General features: G+C 42.6%; 1 protein-coding gene across 1 annotated transcript in view; it reads left to right on the forward strand.

Moving 5' to 3' along the window:
- pear1 (platelet endothelial aggregation receptor 1) overlaps nt 1-22,420 on the forward strand; it is a 47,001-nt gene extending 24,581 nt beyond the window's left edge. The window contains exons 6-24 of the mRNA XM_030072270.1: nt 743-835; nt 5,420-5,666; nt 6,923-7,028; nt 7,862-7,998; nt 8,743-8,955; nt 9,941-10,115; nt 10,656-10,776; nt 10,961-11,124; nt 11,952-12,054; nt 12,993-13,145; nt 13,324-13,455; nt 13,683-13,814; nt 14,693-14,812; nt 15,211-15,429; nt 16,520-16,629; nt 16,907-17,033; nt 17,961-18,023; nt 18,652-18,846; nt 21,566-22,420. Coding sequence (XP_029928130.1) covers nt 743-835; nt 5,420-5,666; nt 6,923-7,028; nt 7,862-7,998; nt 8,743-8,955; nt 9,941-10,115; nt 10,656-10,776; nt 10,961-11,124; nt 11,952-12,054; nt 12,993-13,145; nt 13,324-13,455; nt 13,683-13,814; nt 14,693-14,812; nt 15,211-15,429; nt 16,520-16,629; nt 16,907-17,033; nt 17,961-18,023; nt 18,652-18,846; nt 21,566-21,711 — 2,756 coding nt within the window. The 3' untranslated portion in view covers nt 21,712-22,420. The remainder of the gene's footprint in view (nt 1-742; nt 836-5,419; nt 5,667-6,922; nt 7,029-7,861; nt 7,999-8,742; nt 8,956-9,940; nt 10,116-10,655; nt 10,777-10,960; nt 11,125-11,951; nt 12,055-12,992; nt 13,146-13,323; nt 13,456-13,682; nt 13,815-14,692; nt 14,813-15,210; nt 15,430-16,519; nt 16,630-16,906; nt 17,034-17,960; nt 18,024-18,651; nt 18,847-21,565) is intronic.
- Nucleotides 22,421-22,834: the final 414 nt, after the last annotated feature.

Below are 22,834 nucleotides of genomic sequence, written 5' to 3' on the forward strand. Positions count from 1 at the left end.
CCGACACACCTTGGAGAAACTAATCAGTGGAGTGACATGGTGCAGTGTAGGGCTGGAAAGAAAACCTGGATGTGCTAGACTCACGGTGGCACGTGGGTTTGATACAACTTGTGCACAAGAGCCAAAGAAGTCTTGCAGAATGATTTGCTCTTAACCAGAAATGCGTATCTGAATCAGCTTGAGCGACACCATCAGCATTGATCAGACTGGTTAGCGCATACAGAGCCCGTTCGCCGTGAACTGGCACAGAAGAGGAAGCTTTCTGACAGCGTGAATGACATCTGACATCAGTGCCATGCCTTCAATTGCATGGATGAGCCCAGCTGTCTCGCTGACTTCACTGTTTGGGATGGGTGGAGTGAATGTTTTTTTCAGGGGCGAGTGCAGCGAGTCGAATAGTTTTTTTGACAGAATAATAATAATAAAAAAAAAAACCTAAACTCTGCAGCGTGCTTCTGCATCAGTTTGATCAGGCCTGTGGTTTTATATTGCCTGTAACGTGGACTGCAGGTTGCTTTGAGATTAAGAGAGGCTTCAGCCTAAGACTTCTTAGCAGAAATGACACATGTAGCTGGTGTTGAATGTCTTATGCAATGTCTTGGGCAAATGCTCCGCCATGCTTCTGGGATTTTTGCTCCCTGCACAGTGCCGCACTTTTAGATAATCCATATGACCGCTTGCGTATTGGACATTAATGCAACATGTATCAGAATTTGCGCTCACATGTGTTTCTCATCAACAGCTCGCTGCACCAAGGAGTGTGTGCACGGCCGGTGTGTCGCCCCAGATCGCTGCCAGTGTGAGGGAGGCTGGCGAGGCGATGACTGTTCCAGTGGTATGAGACAACTCTTTTTCCCCCCTCGCCCTCTCACTCTCTCTCTTTTTCTCTCTTTCTCTCTCTGCTTTGCTTTGTCTCCCCCATTTTCCTTCTCGTTCGCTCTGTTTAACTCTCTGTCCCCCATTTTGAACCCTCTCACTCTCTCACACAGCTGTTCCTTCTCTTTTTTCACTCTCCTCCATCCCTCCACCATCTCTTTTTCTTTCACTGTCATTTTCTCTCTCTCTCTCTCTCCACATACACACACACACAAACACTTAAAATTCACAACAGGAAATGACAAATGGCCATTAGTCAAATGGCTGATCTTCGCGTACACCGTTCCATCACGCAGGAGGCCGTTCCAATGGAAACAGCGAGGGAGCCTTTCTGAGCACACAGCCATGCGTCGTTAATGTCAGCCTCAGTCCAGAAACCAGTTTACTAGTCCAGGAGGACGGCGAGCTCACTGACAGCTGTTATTCAACATTAATAAAAATAACCCACTTTTATTGCGCTTTTTTTTTTTTTTTTTAACAAAGTGCTGCAAAGTAAAAGGAACCAAACAAATATTAACAACGACAATAAAAGCACCACTCGCATTACAGTTTAGTTTAGGGGAAGAGTGTCAAGATAAAGATGTTAAACCGGCTGTTTTCCTCACAATCTGAGCTGATAGGTTTTGAGAAACAAAGCCGGCAGACCCGTCGTAATTCAAGAGTTCAGCACTTCAGCTTCCAGTGAGTGGAAGTTTGTTTGTGTTATGTAAAAAAAAAAAATCACGTTAAAATACAATCACCAAAACAATGTGCAGTGTGAAACCAGAACCAGATTTCGCAGGCTTGCTGTGCCGTCACTGAAATTAAGTTTTCCACTACTTTCTGCCCGTTTCATCGTACTCAGCTGGGTCAATAGTACACGGCCCTCCTCCATTTTCCCTACTCCTCTAAAGAGAGAGGGATTTGGCTCTAACAGGCAGTGGTTGATGTCCTGACAGGGGGATGATGGGAAGGGGAAATGGAAAATGTTACCCCACTCCCTCTCTCTCTCTCTCTCTCTTTTTCTCTGTCACTCTCTCGCATGCCCCAGTCCTCCCCTTCTCTCCTTTCCTTCCCTCTTCCCTACCTCTCTCATCTCCCCTCACGATTCCCCACTGAAGTTTTTACTTTTTCCTCTCCTTTCCTGCTCCATTCCCCGTTTCTCTCCTTTTTCAACACTCTCTCCCTCTCCCTCTCTCAGGCCTTGGCTCCACTGTATCAGCCTATAATAGAGCCTTTCTGGCAGAATAAGACCTGACACTTCCTGAATGCCTGTGTGTTGAGCTATCTGGCTGTGGGAAAGAGGAGAGGGGCTGAGGTTTTTTGTACTGAACACTCCTTGAGCACTGTTTGCCCAAGTAAGACAGAGGAAAATAGAAAGAGAAGGGGCGAGGGGCGAGGGGAGAGAAGTGTGCTGCATGCTCTTAGGCCCGAACGCAAAACAGGGAGAGGCCAAAGCAAGGGGAGGAGGGCGAAGACATGGGAGAGAATGAGAAATGAAGCGAAGGAGGGGAAGATGGTGGTAACGATGACTGAGGGAAGAGAGTACAACGAGTGTGGGTCAACGATAGGGTGATTTGCTTTACCCATGCCCTATTTTGGAGATTTTGATAGAAAGACCAAAGAAAGCTGGATTAAAAAAAAAAAAAAAACGAACAGATCACGGGGATGGTGAGATGACTGGGAGATTATGTGTAGTTTGGACGCAGGCGAGGCCTAAACCATCACTCGGACAATACACTGGGGAAAGGGAGGAATTTTCCCACCATATCTTTGTGCATTCCTCATAAAGCGCAGTGAAGAGCTGCCAGTTTTCAAGTGCACATCAATCGGTGGGCTTTACACATGCACATGGTACTCCAGATACTAGTCCATATCCATGTGAAGGTCATGCTCGCTATCATCTGTTTACATACATCTTCATGTCCTCATCACACACACACACGAATAAGCAGGAACATCCTGAATATTATTATGGAAACTGAACGTGTACGGGCCGCAGACAGCTCCAGCAGTGGGTGGGAGAAGGTGTTTTCATGCCTCAGTAGCCCGGTTATGTTCAGGTTTCTCATTATAAGGATATGAGCCCATCAAGGTCATTGCAAATGGTGCGTGACGCTCATTCAGAAACAGAGTGCTTGAGTGTCTTGGAGTGTCTTCAGCATCATCAATTCATTAAACCCCAAAGTAGGGAACACACCCCTGCATGTAATATAATTTCACATCAAAACTGCTGCTCCAATTAAAGGGGCAATATGTAATAATGCACTTGCTTGACTTGCTTGCATGAGCAAATGACCAACGCAGCAGCAGGGGTGCATTTCAAGCTGCTCAATGCTTAGACTTGTTGAGTCTGCCTGGAAAAACATCAAGTATCATCACAGACTAACTAAACGAGATTTTTTTTTTTTTTTTTTTTTTTTTAGGCAAGCAACATAATGCTGTGTGTAGCTTCACCAAACACTGCTACTGCTCTCTCATCCCAGCTTCTTGTAGATTATATGTATTATTTACCTTATTTCCTGTGGTTGTTACTTGAGCTGATACTACTTGTGTCGCCTTTAGGCATTTTTAATCTTATTTGTAATCCTAACTTGTATTGTGGGGTGAAAATATTGCATCTAACTAGGATACATGAAATACTCCTCCTGATTTTGTATACAGACACTTACATATAGCCACTAGATGGTGCTAAAGCATTGTAAAATTACTTATTATACCTTTAAATTCTGATGACTGACGAGTTACTACTCCTGGGTCAGTTTGATAAATAATTAAACTATTTTTCACATAGAAATAGGACTAATTATGAATGCTTCCCTGATTGGAATTTCTTTCTTTATTTCTGTGTTACGTATGTATTTATTTATTTATTCGTGCATTTATTTATTTGTAGTTTAGTTTGTTTTAGTTTTTGGGTTAGGTAGGGGTTCCAAATACATTTTTGGCAGGCATGGCTGTTCTGATGTGTTGGTTTGGATGTGGCAAGCTGATGTTCCTGCCATATCCAGCTGACATCCATCAGAAGTCCAGATACAGGTAAACACTTTCAGAAACGCTGTCGGGAAGAGTGCTGCACTTTATGATCTGTGTTTACGTACAAATAAGCAAACAGGCTTGTCCAAACTGCTCATTTCCACCCGTTCACTCGCCCACCATGTCTGGCTTTATCCGCCCTTAGCTCTTATACGGACGACCCCACAGACCCTTCAGTAATCTCCACTGCTGTCCTGGAGAATGTCTGTGTAAACATTATTGCCGCTCCAGCTGAGTTTCTCATTACTCAACGTGACACTTGCCAACGGAAACCCTCTCCAATGCCCACACAGAGAACAAGTGAATTTATGATTCATTTAAACAAAAGAGGCAAAGGTCCTGCTCTGAGTTAGAGCAATAAACACTACACCCCGTGGCAGCGCTTTCGATCCAAGCCAAATTTGGCTGTACTTTACCCTATGTGTAATTGTCAAAGCAGTCCTTGTACTTTTCAAAGCTGTGACAGAGCATATGTGCGGCAGAGGCAGAGGTGAGGTGTAGCTCCAGCCTCGGTGCGGCGCGTGGAGTCAGTTTTGTGCTTGGATTTCTGTGTGTCCAGCAAAAATATTGTAAAAGCGATGATTCACACGTCGGTGAAACCACATCGGTGAAACCACAACATCTTGGAGCAAAAAACAAGGAGTCCAGGCTGGAAGTGTTATTATCCGTTTTAGTGTTAGAGAAGATAACTGGAAAGCCAACCATTTGTGATGTCAGTCATATTGGATATCACTCTTTCCCAATGCCCAAGAGAGCTGAAGTTATAGATGAGAAATCTGAGGAATGCATGTATGACCAATCTGGGTTTTCACAAAGGAGGCCTATTGGACAGAGATCTCTTCATCATGATTGAAATCCAAACCTTGTGTGAATCACCACTGCAGGCTAACCCCTTAAGCTGCTCCTTAGGCTTCTGTAAAATTAACTATTTAAACCTCATCCGTCTTGTCGGCCCCAAGCAAATCTCCCTGCCAACTGTAAATCACATGCCGGTAATATAACACTCCTGAGCTAAGGGGCGGACTTGGACATGGAAGCAACATTAGTGCACGTTGGAGATCCTCAGTAATGTGTGTGTGTGTGTGTGTGTGTGTGTATGTAATATATGTCGCCCCTGGAGAGTGATCACTTGCACTCATCTTCTCTTGTTCCCGTTTTGTTGTCGTTTCTGCTTTCTTGCTTGATATGAAAGTCCCACGCTGCAAAACAAATTGAATTTAATGGGATTCATGTCAGTTTTGAATGACATCATATTACCATAAGCATACCACAGGTTTTATGAGCAGAACATTTAATAAAGAACTGAATGAATTTACATCACCTGCTAGTATATCATATATAATCTCTCAATGCAAGATGCTTAAATTGACTAAAGATTAATATATTAAAGTCTAAATATACCACAGTCTTGCACAAAGACACTAGAATAAGAACACACCACAAGGATTAGGAGTCAAATCTTACTATATCTTTAGTAAACACAGACATAGACGACATAGATTATTTTCTTTTGGCTGTTATCTTTCAGCGTGTGATGACAAGCACTGGGGGCCAAGCTGCAGCCAGCAGTGCAAGTGTGAGAACGGAGCTTTCTGCGACCCCGTGAGAGGAACCTGCCAGTGTCCGCCGGGATACATCGGGCGCTACTGCGAGGATCCCTGTCCAGCGGGCAACTTCGGGAAGGGCTGCCTGCAGAGGTGCAAGTGTGGGACCGGCGGATCCTGCGATAAAGCGACCGGAGAGTGTGTGTGTTGGGAGGGATTCACCGGCACATTGTAAGTAAAGTGAAAATGACTCCTTTGAAACCGTGTTTAAGTGTTACGCCACATTGTTATCTCATTTTAGAGAGACTCCTCATGCATCATCTTGATTTTACAAGGAGGTAGACGGCGAGTACTGTCAGATATACTTCTGCTGAGGCTTAGGGCATTATTTGCTTCATTTAAAAAAGGGGAAAAAAAGACCTCGGTGTACTACATTATAGTGCATGAGTCATCTGTTACACCCTGTTTTTTTTTTTTTTTTTTTTTTTTACATATCCCTGAGGATGAGTAAACAATGAAAACACTTCACCGCAACACATTCGTGGAAACTCTTAAGCAGCCAACGTGAAAACTCAATACACCATTTTGCGCTTTATAAAAAAGGGTTTGGCGCACGCAACTAAGGCATAAAGCTCCTTGGTGAATATTGTACATTTGAAGTCCATCCAGGGTGTATCAAGAAAATATGTTATCCCATCAGTATATGACAGGTTGTTAGCCAAACGATCTGATTGGTCAAATACATGCTCCATCCACGCTGATAATTCCCATAAAACATGGAAAGCCATTGCCAAACCCCTTGCAGAAATAGTAAGAAGCCATTATATTTGATTTTTTTTTCTTGGTCTGTCTTGTTTGCTCCCAACATACTATGAGGAAACGGTTTTAGACTATACATATGAATTGATAACTACTGTCTGAAAGCCCATGAAGACATAATCCACTGTCATTATAAATATATGCTATTACTACACTGCAAAAATCTCCATCTTAACAACATTTAGTCTGATATTCGATCTTAAAATTGTGTTTTTTCTTGAAACAAGTGGGATGAGATAAAGTATAACTATCCTGAAACTAGGCAGAATAAGGCAGATCAGCCCACTAGTGTCAAGATATGAAATGACTCAAAAAAATGTTGGATAGAAGTTGATCAGTATTGGAAACAAGTGGGATTAGCTCATCCTATTGGCAGTTTGTTTTTCACTTCTTTTAAGAAAAACAAGATTTTAAGGCTGAATATGAGACGATCTTTTGTGATGTATATCAGTTTTATGGAGTTATCTATCTGCAGCTGTGACACTGATATTTGTTTGTTTTGAATATGACCTCTTTGATTTTGAGAAAACAGTTATTTTGTGTACAACAAAACATTTACTCAAGCCTTCGGGAATGTCACAGGACACATGTTTTGTTGCAGCGGAGTGTTTTTAACTAAAGTGGCCCATTAGGCTGTTATTAAGCTTTGTCTCCATCCTGTTCCCCAGCTGTGAGAAGGCGTGTCCCAAGAGCCGATGCCCCGTGAGATGCCCCTGCCAGAATGGCGGTATTTGTCAAGGCAAAGGGGTCTGTGCCTGCCCCCCTGGATGGATGGTACGTCTCCAAGTTTGATGGAGTTTTATACATGGACTCCGACCTTCGTCATGTCCGTGGAGGTTGCCAGATTTTAAATTCAATCTTGCGCTGCATTCCAGCTGGCCCTGATTTTTGGATAAGCAGTCTAATGATGTTTCCCAATCCGTGAATGAGCTGGCTCTTTCTCCTCACACGCTTACACAGCCTGTCACACTTATATTGCTGAAACACTTTGGACATACTCTGTCACTTCTGGAAACCACGCACAGTGCTGTGTTATGCTGACAGGTCACCATTTCATTTTCATTTCCCACAGCCCTTTGTTTATGAAAGACCTATAGGCAAAGAAACATGACTGCGATCGCCTCAGCAAGCAAAATAGCATATTATTTTCCAGCGTGACAGACAAAACAATGAGGAATAATAAACTTGTCTCCAGCTGAGGGTTCCACTGATATGTTTTTTAAGACTGATGCTGATTCTGATCTTTTTATAGCCAATATTTTGTGTTGATGTTCAGTATCTTTACACTTGCAAGCTGCTATGCAAGAAATATAACTACAGTAAATCTTTTTTTATGAAATGTTTGAATAAACAAAATGAACAAAGAGAATGTTGTACATGCAAATAAAAAAGAGAGCAAAAGGAAAACCTTTTTGTATTGGAGGGAAGACATAGACATGAGATATTTAAAAAAAAATGACAAATGCTGGCATTGATAAATCAGCGTAACCTGCTCCAGCTGTTACATGTCTCTCTGTTTTTTGTTTTATATTTCACTGAGTGATGCATTCACTTTCATTGTAATCTCCTCCTCTCTCTCCACCTTTTCGCTCCGTCTCTCTCTGCAGGGCGCTGTGTGTACGCAGCGCTGTCCGGAGGGGAGGTACGGACCAAACTGCACCCAGGAGTGTGTTTGTCACAACAGGGGCCACTGTGACCCCGAAACGGGACAGTGCCAGTGTGCCGAGGGTTTCACTGGGAACAGGTACGTGTGTGTTTTTATGCCATTGTGTGAGACCGGGTGTGTGCCAACCTGTGTGCATTAACCCTGCCCAAATATTCACACATGCCATCTGGACACTTGCAGGGTACTAACAGCTTAGATACATTAGATATTTTTTTTTTTACAAAATGAAAGCACACCTGCCCCATCAACCTAAGTGGGATTGGAACAGAGAAGAGTGTTTAATTGCCTTCAATAGAGACCATGTAGATTTGTGAGACTGTGATGGCTGGTACGGTCAGAGGCCACAAAATGATGAACAGAAACACAAAACTGTCTCTTCAACAACTGTATTCATGCAGAGAAGAGCTGGACTCACCAGTGTTTGATCCTTTGCCTCCCTCGCCCCTTTGGTTCAAAAAAATCACACAATACTAATTCTGGATATTAAAGTTTAAACAGTTTTCAAACAAGTGAAAGCTCTCGCTGCCAGCTGCCAGAGACCCAAATTCCCCAGTGCAGCTCGATGCCTGTTTCTATTACAAAGTTATTAATTCTTACTGTTTTACAGTCTGCTGACAGTGAAGGCGGCCAAATATGTTAGAGCTGACATAACATCATGACAGGCTAACAACAAAACAAAATTGATATATGCAGCAGATAGAGTTTAACAAGTGTGTAACTGTGCGGTTCGGCTGGGAAGCTACAGTTTCAGACGTGTGTTTCATTTCCTGTTTTTTCCCTCTTTTCTGGATATTTGTGTGACCTCTTCTGCTCCTCCCTCAGGTGTAATGAGGAATGCCCTGTAGGCTCTTACGGTCAGGACTGCAAAGGTGTGTGCGACTGTGCCAACGGTGCACGGTGCTACAACATCGACGGAGGCTGTCTGTGCGAGTCGGGCTTCCGAGGTCCACACTGCAGAGACAGGATGTGTCCGCACGGCTCCTACGGCATGCACTGTGAACGCACATGCCTCTGCCAAGACAAGCACACCCTCAGGTGGGCGTCGGGAGGGCGCCGGACTTTTAGTTGCACAAGCGCTTCTTAGAGGCAGAGATCGCCTGTTAGGTCGAGTTAAATCTCAACAGAACCTGCTACAGATTTTAGCTACTGGCAAACTGGAGGCAAAGGAGCTCTGGTAAAAATAAAAATGCAAATGGGAATGTTTTCTTTTATCATTTATTCATGACCTTGGCACTGATCATGGAAGTTGAACAGGCTAGCTCGCCTCAGTGTGGCTCATTGATCTACGAAGGTCAATTAGGCCTAATTAGCTGTTTGTTAGTGTGACCAGACTGTGCTTCCAGTTTGCAGCAGAGGTGATGGGCTTGATAACTCCCCTTAATGTTTCATTAGGTTTCACTCTAACCTTACTTAGATAGAAAAAACAGTTTTTTGGCTCCAGCATAGAAATGAGCATGTCATTTAATGGTTCAGTCCCTGTGGTTCTCATAATTGGCCAGTCCTTAATAAATTAAATGCGTATTCCTATGTTTATTCACATTTTTTTTGTCAGTTGAGTCTGAAGGGTTCTCATTTCCATGCATTCATTAGAAAATCTCATTTCCAATTATAATATTTTTTTGATTTGCATTTTTAAAATTTGCATTTTTGACCAGTATTCTTTCTTTGCAAATCAGATTTGCCAGTTAGCTTAAAAACTGCCTTCAAGAAACATTTACACAATTAAAACTCCAACCTGCAGGGAAAAGGGTGAATGCATATAATAAGCATGACACACACACACACACACACACACACACACACACACACACACTTGCTAAACATGTGCAAAATCACTAGTGTGCACATTAGTCACAGTTTTAAAGTTTACAGCATGTAATTACAGGTACAGTTTTTCATTGCAGAGAGATGTTATACTGCTTTTTTGTGCAGACTAAGTGTTTTGTAAATCAGCTCTTTATTTAATGTGCTAGCTCAGCAACTTCATTAACTAATATGTGCCTTTGTTTTCACTGGAAAGCTGCCACCCGATGAAAGGCGAGTGCACGTGCCAGCCGGGGTGGGCAGGACTGTTCTGCAACGAGACCTGCGCTCACGGTTTCTATGGTCACGGCTGCCTGGAGCCGTGCCTGTGTGTGAATGGAGGGGTGTGTGATAGTGCCACGGGCCAATGCCAGTGTGCGCCCGGGTACACGGTGAGTGGTGAAGTTAGATATGGACATGCACTTACTCATTTAATATGAATTAATTACATGTCTTTCATTTTCTTTTTAGTATATGGCTCTCAGATCTACTAACTTAACCTGCTCAGTCGCTGCCTGTAGATCAGGTGATAACAGTGTAGAAAATACAGGTGTGCATTGTTCGCTATAGACCATTAAGCATCATGTGCAATATTAATTTGCTGGTGTGTAACCCTGTAACTCATGTCTTCAAGAAGTATTTATTATTTATTGTCTTCCTCTTTTTTTTTTTTTTTTTAACTTTCCTTTGCCCCGGTACACATCCTCTCCTCCCTTCATCCTCTGTCATCCTCTGCCATCAATTGCTTGTGACATTTAGGTGTTTTTATTAATTTTATCAGCTAAAAGATCCGACAGTGCCTTACAAACTCTGTTGGTGCACGTTCTCAGGCTCAGTGGGAACCAAACCGTCAGTGCCGTGCTCCTCACACTAACCTATACAGGACCACAAAGATGTCTTAAATGTCTAACTCAGATGTGTTTATCTTCCAGGGGGTTCACTGTGAGAAACCCTGTAAGAGCGGCACCTACGGCAAGAACTGCTCCCTGGAATGCTCCTGCAAAAACTTCATCGACTGCTCAGCGATCGACGGGACCTGCTTCTGCAAAGAAGGTAACGTTTAGATAGAGGTGAGATCTAAGGATTAAGTGACGAGCTGCCTGGAGGTCACACACATCGACTGATCAACAGACTTGCAAATGTATTACTTGAACCACATGTTCCTTGTCATTAAAGAATAGGAAAGTCATTTCCATCAGCCAGGATTTTTCACCGTCCTTCGTGTGTGTGTGTACAGGCTGGCGTGGGCGGGATTGCTCCGTGCCCTGCTCCGAGGGAACCTGGGGCCCCGGATGCAACGCCACCTGCCACTGCGCCAATGGGGCAAAATGCAAGCCTGCAGATGGATCCTGCACCTGCACAGCCGGCTGGCAGGGGGCGCTGTGCAACCAACCATGCCAGGTAAGTGCATGTTTCACAGGCTAAAAAAAAAAAAGGCCTGGCACTAGGGTAAGAATTAGAATGAATGTTTAACATGCAGTATAATGACTAAAAGATTATTTTTAGTACAGATCTTTTGGCTTTAGGAGGGGAAATTCATCATAAGTCAAACAACCACCAATGTAAGCAAAAGTCCATTAGCCCAAACATATATACTCATACACTCTACACATAGAGAGTAGGTTATAAATATCACCAGTGATGTTTTGGTGGGTAAAATATGACCTTCAGTCGGTGTATCGTAAGGCAAACAGACACCAACTTGACTACAAATCAGTTCGATTTTCAAGACTGCATTAATTTATTAATACTTTCCCACCTAAAATTTGTATCACTGTGCACTGTATATCAGTTTATTGTCAGTATCATGCAAAAATGATTGGTAAACAACAAAACATGTCCCTGGCTCAGGCCACTGCAATATACAAAAACACTCTGCTTCATAAAAAAGACATAAGGACTGCATAATAGAAGACAAGTGCAATATTTCAAGTTGAGTAAATGAAGCAAACTTTGATAACACTAACACACAGTCACAAGGGCTTTCACCGTGATACAGTTGTTCCTGGCAGCTCTGATTGGATTGGTCTGTATTATAGTGGTGTTGTCCAACTTTTCCGTGTTTTGCATGTGCACCCCTCTTGTCTTTGCCATGCCAACCAGCCACGCCGTCTATACAACAACACATTGCCAATGTAGTATTTTGTTTGACTCTGGCTGAGTTGGCCAAATGCTCAAGAGATTCCCCTGACGATGCTTTGCCCATTGGCATTGGTTCACATGTACAGATGGGCACGTTCGGGCCAGGCTGCCTGAAGAGGTGTGATTGTGTTCACGCCGACGGCTGCCAAGCCACCAGCGGAGAGTGCCAGTGTCTGCCAGGTTGGTCGGGTAAGTGATGACGCTCTCCTGCTGCCCCTCCCAGCTTGGCTTTCATACCAGCGATAAGTCCCGTCCAAAAACCTGTGAGCCACAGGTTTTCAACCGTTCTCTCTCTCCAGCCTTCGTTTGACTGCACTGATCTCTGACTTCACAGCCCTGTCCCTTTTTTCCTAGCTGATATCTCTGTGTTGAACAAACTGTGAAACCAGTAAGTTGCATTTACCGATACACTGGATATGATGAAATGATCCAGTGTGCTACAGGAATAAACACAAAAATAAATATAAACCTGGTTATCATTTTAGAAAAGAAGGAAATGTGAGGGAAGGTAGGTTTCTGGGTTTATCAAGTTGACATTTGTCATTACTAGAGGTGTAATGATTCATTCATTGCATTGATGCATCAATTATAATTTCTGCCAATTCAACTGCATCAGTCTACTAAAATGAATAAACAAAATAAATCGTTCTGACTTTGGCCTGAAGCACTATGAAATGCTTTGAATCAATTCATTCACTATCCGTAAAAATTAAAGCTCAAATGTTGTGCTGATCTTTTTCTTTTTTTTTTATCAATCATGTTTTTTGTCAATTTTGTTTTTAATAATTAATGTTCAAGCTCTACTTTTGTCTAAAACTGGATATAAAACTTGCTAAAACTTCTGAATCAATTTGGACATTTGAACTGTGGTTTACAAACTTATATCAAATTGAGTCATTCCACAAAAGAAAAACTATTCTTAAATCAAATCACCAACTACAGTAGTGAGTCGTGAATTGAACTGAATCCCGGCTGAGACAAAGATTCACACCACGACCCGTCACAGATGCTTTTTTGAAACTAGCTCAGGATAATTAGAGATGGTTCACTAATTCCTCACTCCTGCTCCTAGCCTCGCTCTTACCCTCCATCTCTTCATTCACCCACATCACTGAATGTTTTCCCAGGTCCCCGCTGTAACAAGCCATGTCAGGACGGCCTGTGGGGGCCCCACTGCAACCAGACCTGCTTCAAGCATTGCCTTAACAGTGACACTTGTGCAAAGGACACCGGGGCTTGTGTGTGTCGCCCCGGCTACTGGGGAATCACCTGCCAGACCAGTGAGTGCTGTTAGAGCGGCTGAAATGCTGCAGAAATGAAGTCACAACAAACCCTGATGTGCGCTTGACTTATAACACATGAGGGATTTTGGTTTCCTAATGTCTAAAATAAATACCTATAATACTTTCTTATAGCAGCTTAGCAGTGTCTTCTCTCTCTCGCTCTCCCTCCTCTCAGAATGCAGAGCTGGGATGTACGGCGACCAGTGCAGCATGTCGTGCCCATCATGTAGCCAGACCTACCGCTGCCACCATGTGACGGGCGAATGTGATTGCCTCCCTGGGTTCACTGGACCCCACTGCGATCAAGGTCAGCATTAACACCAAGAACACTGCATTCTGTATGCAAATGTTCAAAGCCTGGGGATCTTTGCCTCTGCTGGTATGCATGCTCTAAATGTGGCTATGCCTTGTGCTGTTAACCCAGGGTGAGCACCCACAAAGAAACATGGCTTAGAGGAAAAATTATATACTGTGCTCGGTGAACTAATGCGAGTCTGTTGTGTGTTTTAACGTTCGAATCGGTTTAATTTCCAGTTTGTCCAGCCGGTTACTATGGCAAGCAGTGTTCTGAGGTGTGTGTCAACTGTGCCAACAACTCGACATGCGACCACCGGGACGGTCACTGTGAATGCCTGCCTGGCTGGACCGCAACTGACTGCTCCATACGTGAGTGTGACATGTTTAGATACAGCAAAAACAGCCACAAAGGGCGCTTCAATATAATCTAAATTTTGCCATGGGGTAATTGCAGTGATGACATTCTTAGGTATTGTGGCTTTGGTTACCAATGCATATTTACTGTCTCATGTTTCTGTGAAAAAATTTGTTCATAAGGATGAAACATGAGTAAAGGCCAATTCAATGAAAAATGCTTTTTCATTCACAGTGTAATTTAATAAAGGACCTGTTAATGTTAATTCAGCCAGATTATTATATTTGTCAGCTTTTTGGAAATTTGACTAATGCCCTTTGAGAGACTCTGCTCTGGTTGTCAACAGAACAGAATGAAAAACAGATTTGGAGAATTGTCCACTTCCTGAAGTAAATGGTGTTACCTACATCCAGGTTTTAATGAGTGTACTGATTGGTTGACAGGAGGTGGCCCACAGCCAGGCAACTATTTTCCAAAGTAGCCAAAGTCACAGTTCCAACACTGGACCCCTACAGACAGAAATATTTGGACGGCAAAATGATAGAGATGGTTAGGCTTTCATTCAGTCCTACGAGCAAATCAACATCAGACGTGTCCCAAGTGAGAGGAAATCACTGCACTGGCTTTTTATGAAAGATCTCTGACTAGATCCCTGCAGAAGTGAGCGCTGCAGCCAATTCCTTTTTTTTCTGTGCTGTGCTCTATGGGCATTGTCAGCATCGTTGAAAAGTGTCTCTGTGCAATTAGATTATTTAACCAAAACTGCAGTATTTTTTAATTTACTCAAATATGTTATCCTTGCACAGTAGTTTTTAGATCTTTGCTACATGGGTTTACCTGGTTGTCAGGTATGCATGGACCTCATGAATTTTTTTTTACCTGGTGTCTGCAGCCTGTAGTCCCGGGAGGTTTGGCCCGTTCTGCACGCAGACCTGCTCCTGTCCACCCAACTCCATCTGTGACCGCTTCACTGGCAACTGCCTGTGCGAGACTGGAGATGACTGTAAACAAGGTACACACACAAACAAGTTGTCCCATGGGCTTAGCAAAAATAATATGAAATTACACCCACTTCACACCTCTTCCGTCTGTCTCCGTTCCTTTATGCGTGTCAGCTCTTCACGATGGAAGTGGTTTTGAACAGTTGAAATTGGGAGGGGATAATAGCTTTCATCTGGATTCACCTGGTCAGCCTGTCTCATGGAGAGCACCAGCGATCCTGCGTTTTAACAGACTAAAGCTGCACGCCGTTGCCTTGACAGTTTGTAAATTAATGGCTGAAAATGAAGAACGTGCCCTCCCTGTTCCTAGTCACAGTTTCGTGCCTCCATTAAGAGGTGAAAAATATCTAATGATGAAAAGTGCTCCACTCGCTGTAATTGAATTCTCTCTCCACCTCCTCTTTGGCAGACTCGACGGAGCTGTCAGGGAGCGTCATGGTGCCTCTTCCGCCTGGTGAGAGGGAGTCGTGGGGAGCCATCGGCGGCATCGTCGTGCTCGTCATCCTGGTGGTCTTGCTGCTCGCTCTCCTGCTGCTTTACCGCCGCAGGCAGAAAGACAAGCAGAACAACACACCCACTGTCTCCTTCTCCACCACGCGCACGGTCAACTCCGAGTACGCCGTTCCAGGTACAGAAACTATTTGTACTGTAACACATAATTACAGCACACAAACACTCTCATATCATACCAAACATTTCTTCTTGGATTTGACTTTGTTTGTTTATGGTAAACATGAATGTTTCAAAAGTAATATGGTAATAATTATTAAATCTGTTTGCATAAAATACTGTATATATAAGTCGGAGTACAGGCAATGATCACAGGTCATGATATGGTATTAATGTATTACTGTAATGTATTAGCAGAGCTTAAAACAGAACCGACTGCATATCACTTGCATAACACCAACTCGTTATAACAGAATCAACACAATGTGCTGAATTAACACAGTGCGCTAACATTTCATCATATGAAAATGAAGTGTATAAACAATGCATGTCAGTACAAGGGGCTGGAGCTGATACAGTGTTGTGAAAACTGATTGCAGCATCAGTCCTGTAAATGTTAAGTCAAATCAAAGTCACTTGTATGTAAATAGCACATTTAAGAACAACAGGACTTGACCCAATGTGCTTTACAACCACGGCAGAACGATTTACAGTAAAAAAAAAAAAAAAAAAGGAGGAAATGAATAAAACCAGAAAAACAAAATAAAAACATCAACATATTAAATCGCAGTGAGAGGTCTAAGAGATAAATTAAGCGTAGAAAAAAAATTGGGCAACCTCAGAATGAACTAAAAAGAAGAGAGAAAAAAAGCGAGTCTTTAATTTTGATTTAAAAGTGTGTCTTAATCTGGGACGGGAGGCTGTTGCAGAGCCTGGGAGCAGCGACAGAAAAAGCCTGGTCAACTTTGGTTTTGAGGCGTGAGAGGAGTTTTAGTTTGTTTGACCTAAATGACCTGGGGAGCAGACTGTGGAATCAGCACATCAGTAATGTATTGTGGCGCTAATCCATGTTGGACCTTAAAAAAAACAAACAAAAAAAACAATGTATTTCACCTGTAACCAATGCAAATGAGGACCGGAGTGATGCCCTCTGACCCGTGCTTGCAAAGCATTGGAATGTTGAAACAATATAGAAAATATGGAGCACCAAACCAAGTGTTATTGAGCTTGGGGTAACTTTGATCCCTTGTATCTGCTTTGGTTTTCAGATGTTCCTCACAGTTACCACCACTACTACTCCAACCCCAGCTATCACACCCTGAGTCAGAACAGGCCCCCGCTGCCGCACCTCCCCAACAACCACGACCGCACCATCAAGGTGAGTGTCGGCTCTGCTGTGGCACCGCAGCTCCGCCATGATCCCAGGAAACCCTCCGCTGAAAAAAAAAAAAAAAAAACACACACAGCATATCCAGCCAACAGGAAGGCGCTATGTAATCATTGCAAGGGCACCACCCAAAATATTTCCCGGTGAATCACAGCCTTGACTCATTGCTGTTACACTTTACTGCTGTCACTGCATTCCCGAAGCAATATTGGGTGTGTTTTGTTCACACGTATCACCTCTGATTGGTTATTTATGTGTCGTCATGCAGAACACCAATAACCAGCTGTTCTGCAGCGTGAAGAACATGGAGAGGGAGAGGCGGGGCCTGTTTGGGGTGGAAACCAACGCCACCCTGCCTGCAGACTGGAAACACCACGAGCCCCGCAAAGACTCAGGTCGGTCATCTGTGCTATTTACATTTGATGCATTTAGCTGTCATGTTTCGGTGGAGTAACATGCAACAGTAGAATAAGACTGAATTCCTGGATTAACATTATAGCAAAACAGTCATTTGCAGATATTATTGGGCCATTTTCTTCTTCTTTTCTGACTGCATCAACATAAAAAAGGCAAACTCTCTGTAAAACCTGCAAGAACACTTTTTTTCCTCTGCACATTATGTTGCTTAATTATGTTTTTAGTGAATGAATTCTTTACTTAAGTTCATGATATATCCTGAGTTTCCCTCAATCTAGTGCTGTAAAGCTGCAAAGTCACCTAAAATAATCTTGTAATCTGGATTTCCATGGAGAGTTTTTGTGCCATGTGTCTTTTCAACCCCTCCAGAGCCAAAACTTCATCAAATGGTATTAAAACATTTGAATATTGGTAGAAAATGTCAGATATTGGTGACTTCAGTGACAGAATAATTTATTGGTTTTAGCCTTCAAAAACTCATATGGGGTGAAATTAAGTAAGAAATGAAAGGTATGAAAAATAGATGTAACAAAATATTCCTGTCAGTGTAGACAGATCATAAAAGAAATACAAGATGAGGAAATAAAACAAGAGCTGAGGAGAAAATGTAGATTTTTTTCCCCATATTGAGGACACTTTATCGACCATCAGATTTGCTTTGGATAGAAAATCCTTTTTATTAGTCATGGGCTCAGCGAGACAGACACAAAGACACAGTTAATACGAGACAATAAAAACAATAAGGACATCATAAAAAAACATTAGGTGCGGGGCCAACATTCACTCACTGCCACGCCATCACCTGGTATTGATTTTGCATGTTTCCAAGACAGACTATCTGCTTTTTATTAGTTCTCGCTATGAATGAAAATGAAAATGCCACATTTGTCTTTTAATGGCTACAGGGGCTTTTGGAATTGATCGGAGTTACAGCTACAGTGCCAGCCTCGGGAAATATTACAACAAAGGTACTTTATCACCCTATTTTCCCATTACCTGTCCCATTACCTAGTCTACAAAATGAAAAATCCTTCTTTTGTGGAAGACGTAAAACAACACATTGAACAAATTCACACAATATTGATCCCAGATTATAATCTAACAACTCATTACCTTGGTAATAATATCTCATATATAAATTTCCTTCTCTGACACTTTTGTTTTTATCACTGTAATTGACAGCTGACATCATTTCACATATGTTACAACTTACAGGCCGTGGAAAATTGTGGACAAACTACAGATAATGCACAGGAAAATACCACAAACACATGGGTTGCATAAAGATTTGATTGCATTATTCATGTTTCATAATAAACAGCTGTCCATCAAGCTCTCTTTAAACCATCCCAGGCAGTTTCTTATGTGTTTTACATCTCATGACTGCACTTTGCTTCTCCTTGGGAATGCAAAAAAAAAAGTGCGTGGGAAGTGTTAAGGAAGATGTCTACTGTGAGTTTTGATGGAGTAACACTTTAATTTTTCAGCGTGTGCACTCAGTCGGCGGCAGCTCCGTTGCAGTGCGCCGCTGTGCCGCGCTCGGACTCTCCGGTGCTTCAGACGAGTTTTAACTTCTCTTCCTGTGCCTGATGACAGAGCTGAAGGACACAGTGGCGGTGAGCAGCAGCTCTCTGAACAGCGAGAACCCGTACGCTACCATCAAAGACCTGCCCGGCCTGCCCTTCTGTCCGCCGGAGAGCAGCTACATGGAGATGAAGTCGGCCGTGCCCAGAGAGCGGGCGTACACCGAGATCAGCCCTCCGCCCTTCAACACTGCCACCTTACGCAGGGGTGAGCAAGACTTCACAGGTCTTTGAGGTTCAGCGTACTGATATGTGCAGCTTTCAGGATCCAGAAAAGTTCTTCATCTCAGTTAGCAGCATAGGAAGTTTTGAGGATAGATGTTAACATTTTTAAGTTTTTGATTTGGAGTGATTAAAAGTGAGTGCGATGGTAGAATAAGCCTGTTTGTTGGGTGAGCAGTGTTGCAAACAACTAAAACTAACAGTGCAAGAGTCTGAACCGAGAATGATCATGCATAAGAGAGAAAATCTTAGCAAATAACAACCTCAAATAAACCTGAAGAAGTCATATTTGGCAGAATAACCCTTTAATTCTTATCATCCCCTTCAAGTCTATCAGTGCAGCTCCTTAAACGACAGATCACACTGCCAAAATGCATCATACCTCTTTTTTTGCTGGAAAGTTTTGCAGAAAACTGTGTGTGTAGTCGAACTTTTTTCTCTAGAGACCTGACCAAAACGACACGAGAGCAGGACATTTGTAACTTATGAGCAGTTTGACAGATGGGAAGGATGGACTTCCTCAAGGCAAGGCCAGATGAATAAACACCATTTATAAGTCAGCAAAGGCCATGTTGAAGATGGAAACCAGTTGTGGAATTCGATAATGAGGCCAATAATCTTTTATGAAATGTATTTTGATATTGAATTTGGACAGTAAGTACAAACAAAGGAGAAGCTCCCAATGCACCACAAAAGAAATCACCTGTGAGCTTGGGGCTCTAAGATTTATACTTGGGCGAAGGGGGTTGTTCTCCACAGCAAGGGGTTGATGTTGATTGGCTACAAAAAAAAAAGGAATTAGCCAATGAGTGTCCCTACAGCAGGAGCCCCCACTTAGAGGAGGAAGAGGAGGAGAAAGATGAGGGTAGGGGGTAGAGCCATTCTGAGCTCTGAAATCATTTCTGCCTCCACACTAGACTATTATCTTCCTGTGTTTTTCCCCTCAAATTTTATTACCTTTTCATTTCATAATTTTTAATTTTATCTCATTAAACATTTATTTATCTGGGTTAATGAAGGCCAAGGGTGCACAGCAGGGAGACCTGGACAAATCATCAGCATATTAAGTTTCAATTATTGTCATGAGGGCTGGGAAACTGCTGTTGTAGCAGGTTAGGAGAATCAGATTAGATGGAAATACTGTGGCTTTTTCCCTCTCGGTCTGTTTTCTGGTTTGTTGTTTCTCTTCAGATTGCAGCAGCCAGAAGGTTAGAGAGCTTCATCACATGAATGCTGGATTGGCTGAGAAAATTTTGGTGGGGAACTCGTTCCTTCACCAACAAACACTGACACTTGACCCTGGCTGGCTCTAATGGAAGCAAAAAGCTGCGGTTATTGAGAAAAAGCGTGCATAGTCAGTGAATTTTCACTGAATAAATAAATAAAGATCAATTTTTGTCATTAATTGTTGAATTTTGATAAACCCAATGATCCTGTTGACCTCGTGAGCACAAGCCAAGCTCCATCAGACAGACAAGCTAGACACGGACTAAGTATTAAATAACTTATCAGCAGTGATGCTGCAGATAAAAACCAGGCCACTGACATTACATAATGTCTTTAATGAGCCTGGCCTGAAAGTCTCTGCTTAAATCTTAAAGACTGTGGAAAGCATTAGAAAAAGAACACAAATGCCCGCGTCTCTAAATGTTTAATAGCGTGTTCCCACATTTAACTATTCGATCGTATGCAGCCATATACTGCACTTGGAGTCCAGAGTTAGGAAGTGATTTGTGTTTGAAGCATTAACCTCCTCAGGTTGAACTAAAGACGACCATGGCTCAGTTAAATTTGCTGATTGCTTCCTCTTGAAGTTGATTGGCTTTACATGGGAAAGGTCAGCGTCGTTATTAACTTATTTCATCATTTTTATGCAAATGCTTTTCATTCAAAGAACCAAGGATTTTGCTGTATAGTTCTTTAAAAGTAAACGTATTTTCTAGGATATTTGCTTTGAGACCCAGTGAGGTTTCTGTCCAGGAGACACTCTCCACCAGTAGCTGTATAATAAATGTGGGTAATAGCAGCATGATGTCTTTTTCTACCCTGAGGTGTTAGCATATAAGTAGAATAATACAGAGTTTTAATTAAAATCAACACAATTGAGTCCAAGGTAGTGCAATACCACATCCAGGCAAGTTTTGAGTCAAGACCAGAGCAAATGAAGTCCTCTTCTGGAGAAAGACCAAAATCAATAAAAGAAAAAAGAAGAAAAAAACTTGGATGTGCTTTTCCAAATGTAAAAATAAAGCTGGAGGAGTGAGTTAAGGATGAACACAGTCGTAAATCCAAGTATTCAGTGCATACAAACTAACTAATCATTGCAAAGACGTTTAAGGACCATTATGCATTATACACAGCCCTGTAATTTGTTTGCAGTGCTGAGGAGAATCTAAAATAAGGTGAACCAGGTGTGGTGAGAAATGAAGTGAAAACAAAATGTAAATGGGTTGGTTGGAAAAAGTTGCGTCAACATGAAGTGGTCAAGAGCAACAACAAGTCTGATTCAAAACAGAGACCGAGACTGAGACAAGTCCAAGATGACACAGAGGGGACTGGACTTCAAACACTGCAGCCCTTGTATTTGATTTATTAAATGTAGTGAAGAAAGGAGTACGATGTGTGAGTTTAGATTTAACAAAATCAACGTGCAAGAGTATAGAAAGACACCTTATAAAATTTGATCATTTCTTTTTGGCCACCAGAGCGTCAGAGTTCCCTCGGTCACGCTCCAGACCAGGACACCCAGAACCACTACGACCTCCCAGTCAACAGCCACATCCCGGGACACTACGACCTGCCTCCGGTCCGCCGACCCCCCTCCCCGTCCCGCAGGAGAACACCTCAGTGACCACGGTGGAGCAAGTTACGCTTTCCCTCATCACTGCGGGGATGAAATTACGCCTGTGCTCCCAGGAGAGTGGAGCTCCTGCCTGACAATCAGAGCCCCACCCAGTAAAGACCACCCACAGACCAGCAGGGACCGGGGGGAGGGGGGTTGGGTCTGTCCCGCAGAGGAATCGACTTATTTTACGAGGATGCCCCCATTCAAGTCAATGTATTGGGAGGAAACGCTGCCCCCTTGTGGACCAAAGTGGTACTACATGCCTCACCATGACAGACTTGTGATCCAGACTGAGGAGCCAGAGGGCTGCGGTGCGGAAGGCTGGGCTGTGGCGACGCCAGCGGGGCTAATGCTGCATTCATGTCCCATAGGGAAAAACCGTCAATTGACTTTACACGACAAAAAAAAAACAAAAAAAAAACCCACCATTTTTCGGAAACTCTTAATGTATTTGAACTCAACTGAACCTGTCAAAACACTAGAGCTCAAGTTTTTTTTTGTAATCTCTGGTTGCTACTAATCAGCTGTTTCACACCTTTAAAGGAGCCCTACAGTATTGTTTAATTTTATTCATAAACATATATGACCAAAGATAATTAATGTATAAATCTATAATGTCGTTCTGTTTCAGTGATTAAACGTAAAGGTATGTCATTTTCAAAATTGTTTTTTTTTTTTAAAGCCACTCAACACAACACACCTAGATTTGGTCGTGATTGGCTCCCACCACTCGACAGCTGCTAAAATGCTGAAAACTGAAAAAAGGGACCTGTAATATGTGTCTTTAGTAAGTGATACATTTGAGTTCATGGGTTACAGAAAACCAAACACTGCAACGTCAACCACAAATGAAAAATCCAGCAAGCAGTTTTCGAGAGTAATAATTATCAAAGTATTTGACGAAAATTGCTTATTTCCTTGATTTTTTTTTTTTTTTTAAATGAGCACACCATTCCCTACACTTGGATACTGGCATTTCCATGTCAGACATGAAGTACAAAGAGTTCCCAAGTCAAGTTTACCTCCTGAAACCTGAGCTGGACAGTATTTTGAAGTAGTAAGCTCATTTTTACCATTTTCCCCATGTGACATGAATGCAGCACGGACACAAGGATGCATGAGTGCCTTG

Source organism: Myripristis murdjan, chromosome 16 (assembly GCF_902150065.1).
Source record: "Myripristis murdjan chromosome 16, fMyrMur1.1, whole genome shotgun sequence".
Classification (NCBI taxonomy): Eukaryota; Metazoa; Chordata; class Actinopteri; order Holocentriformes; family Holocentridae; genus Myripristis; species Myripristis murdjan.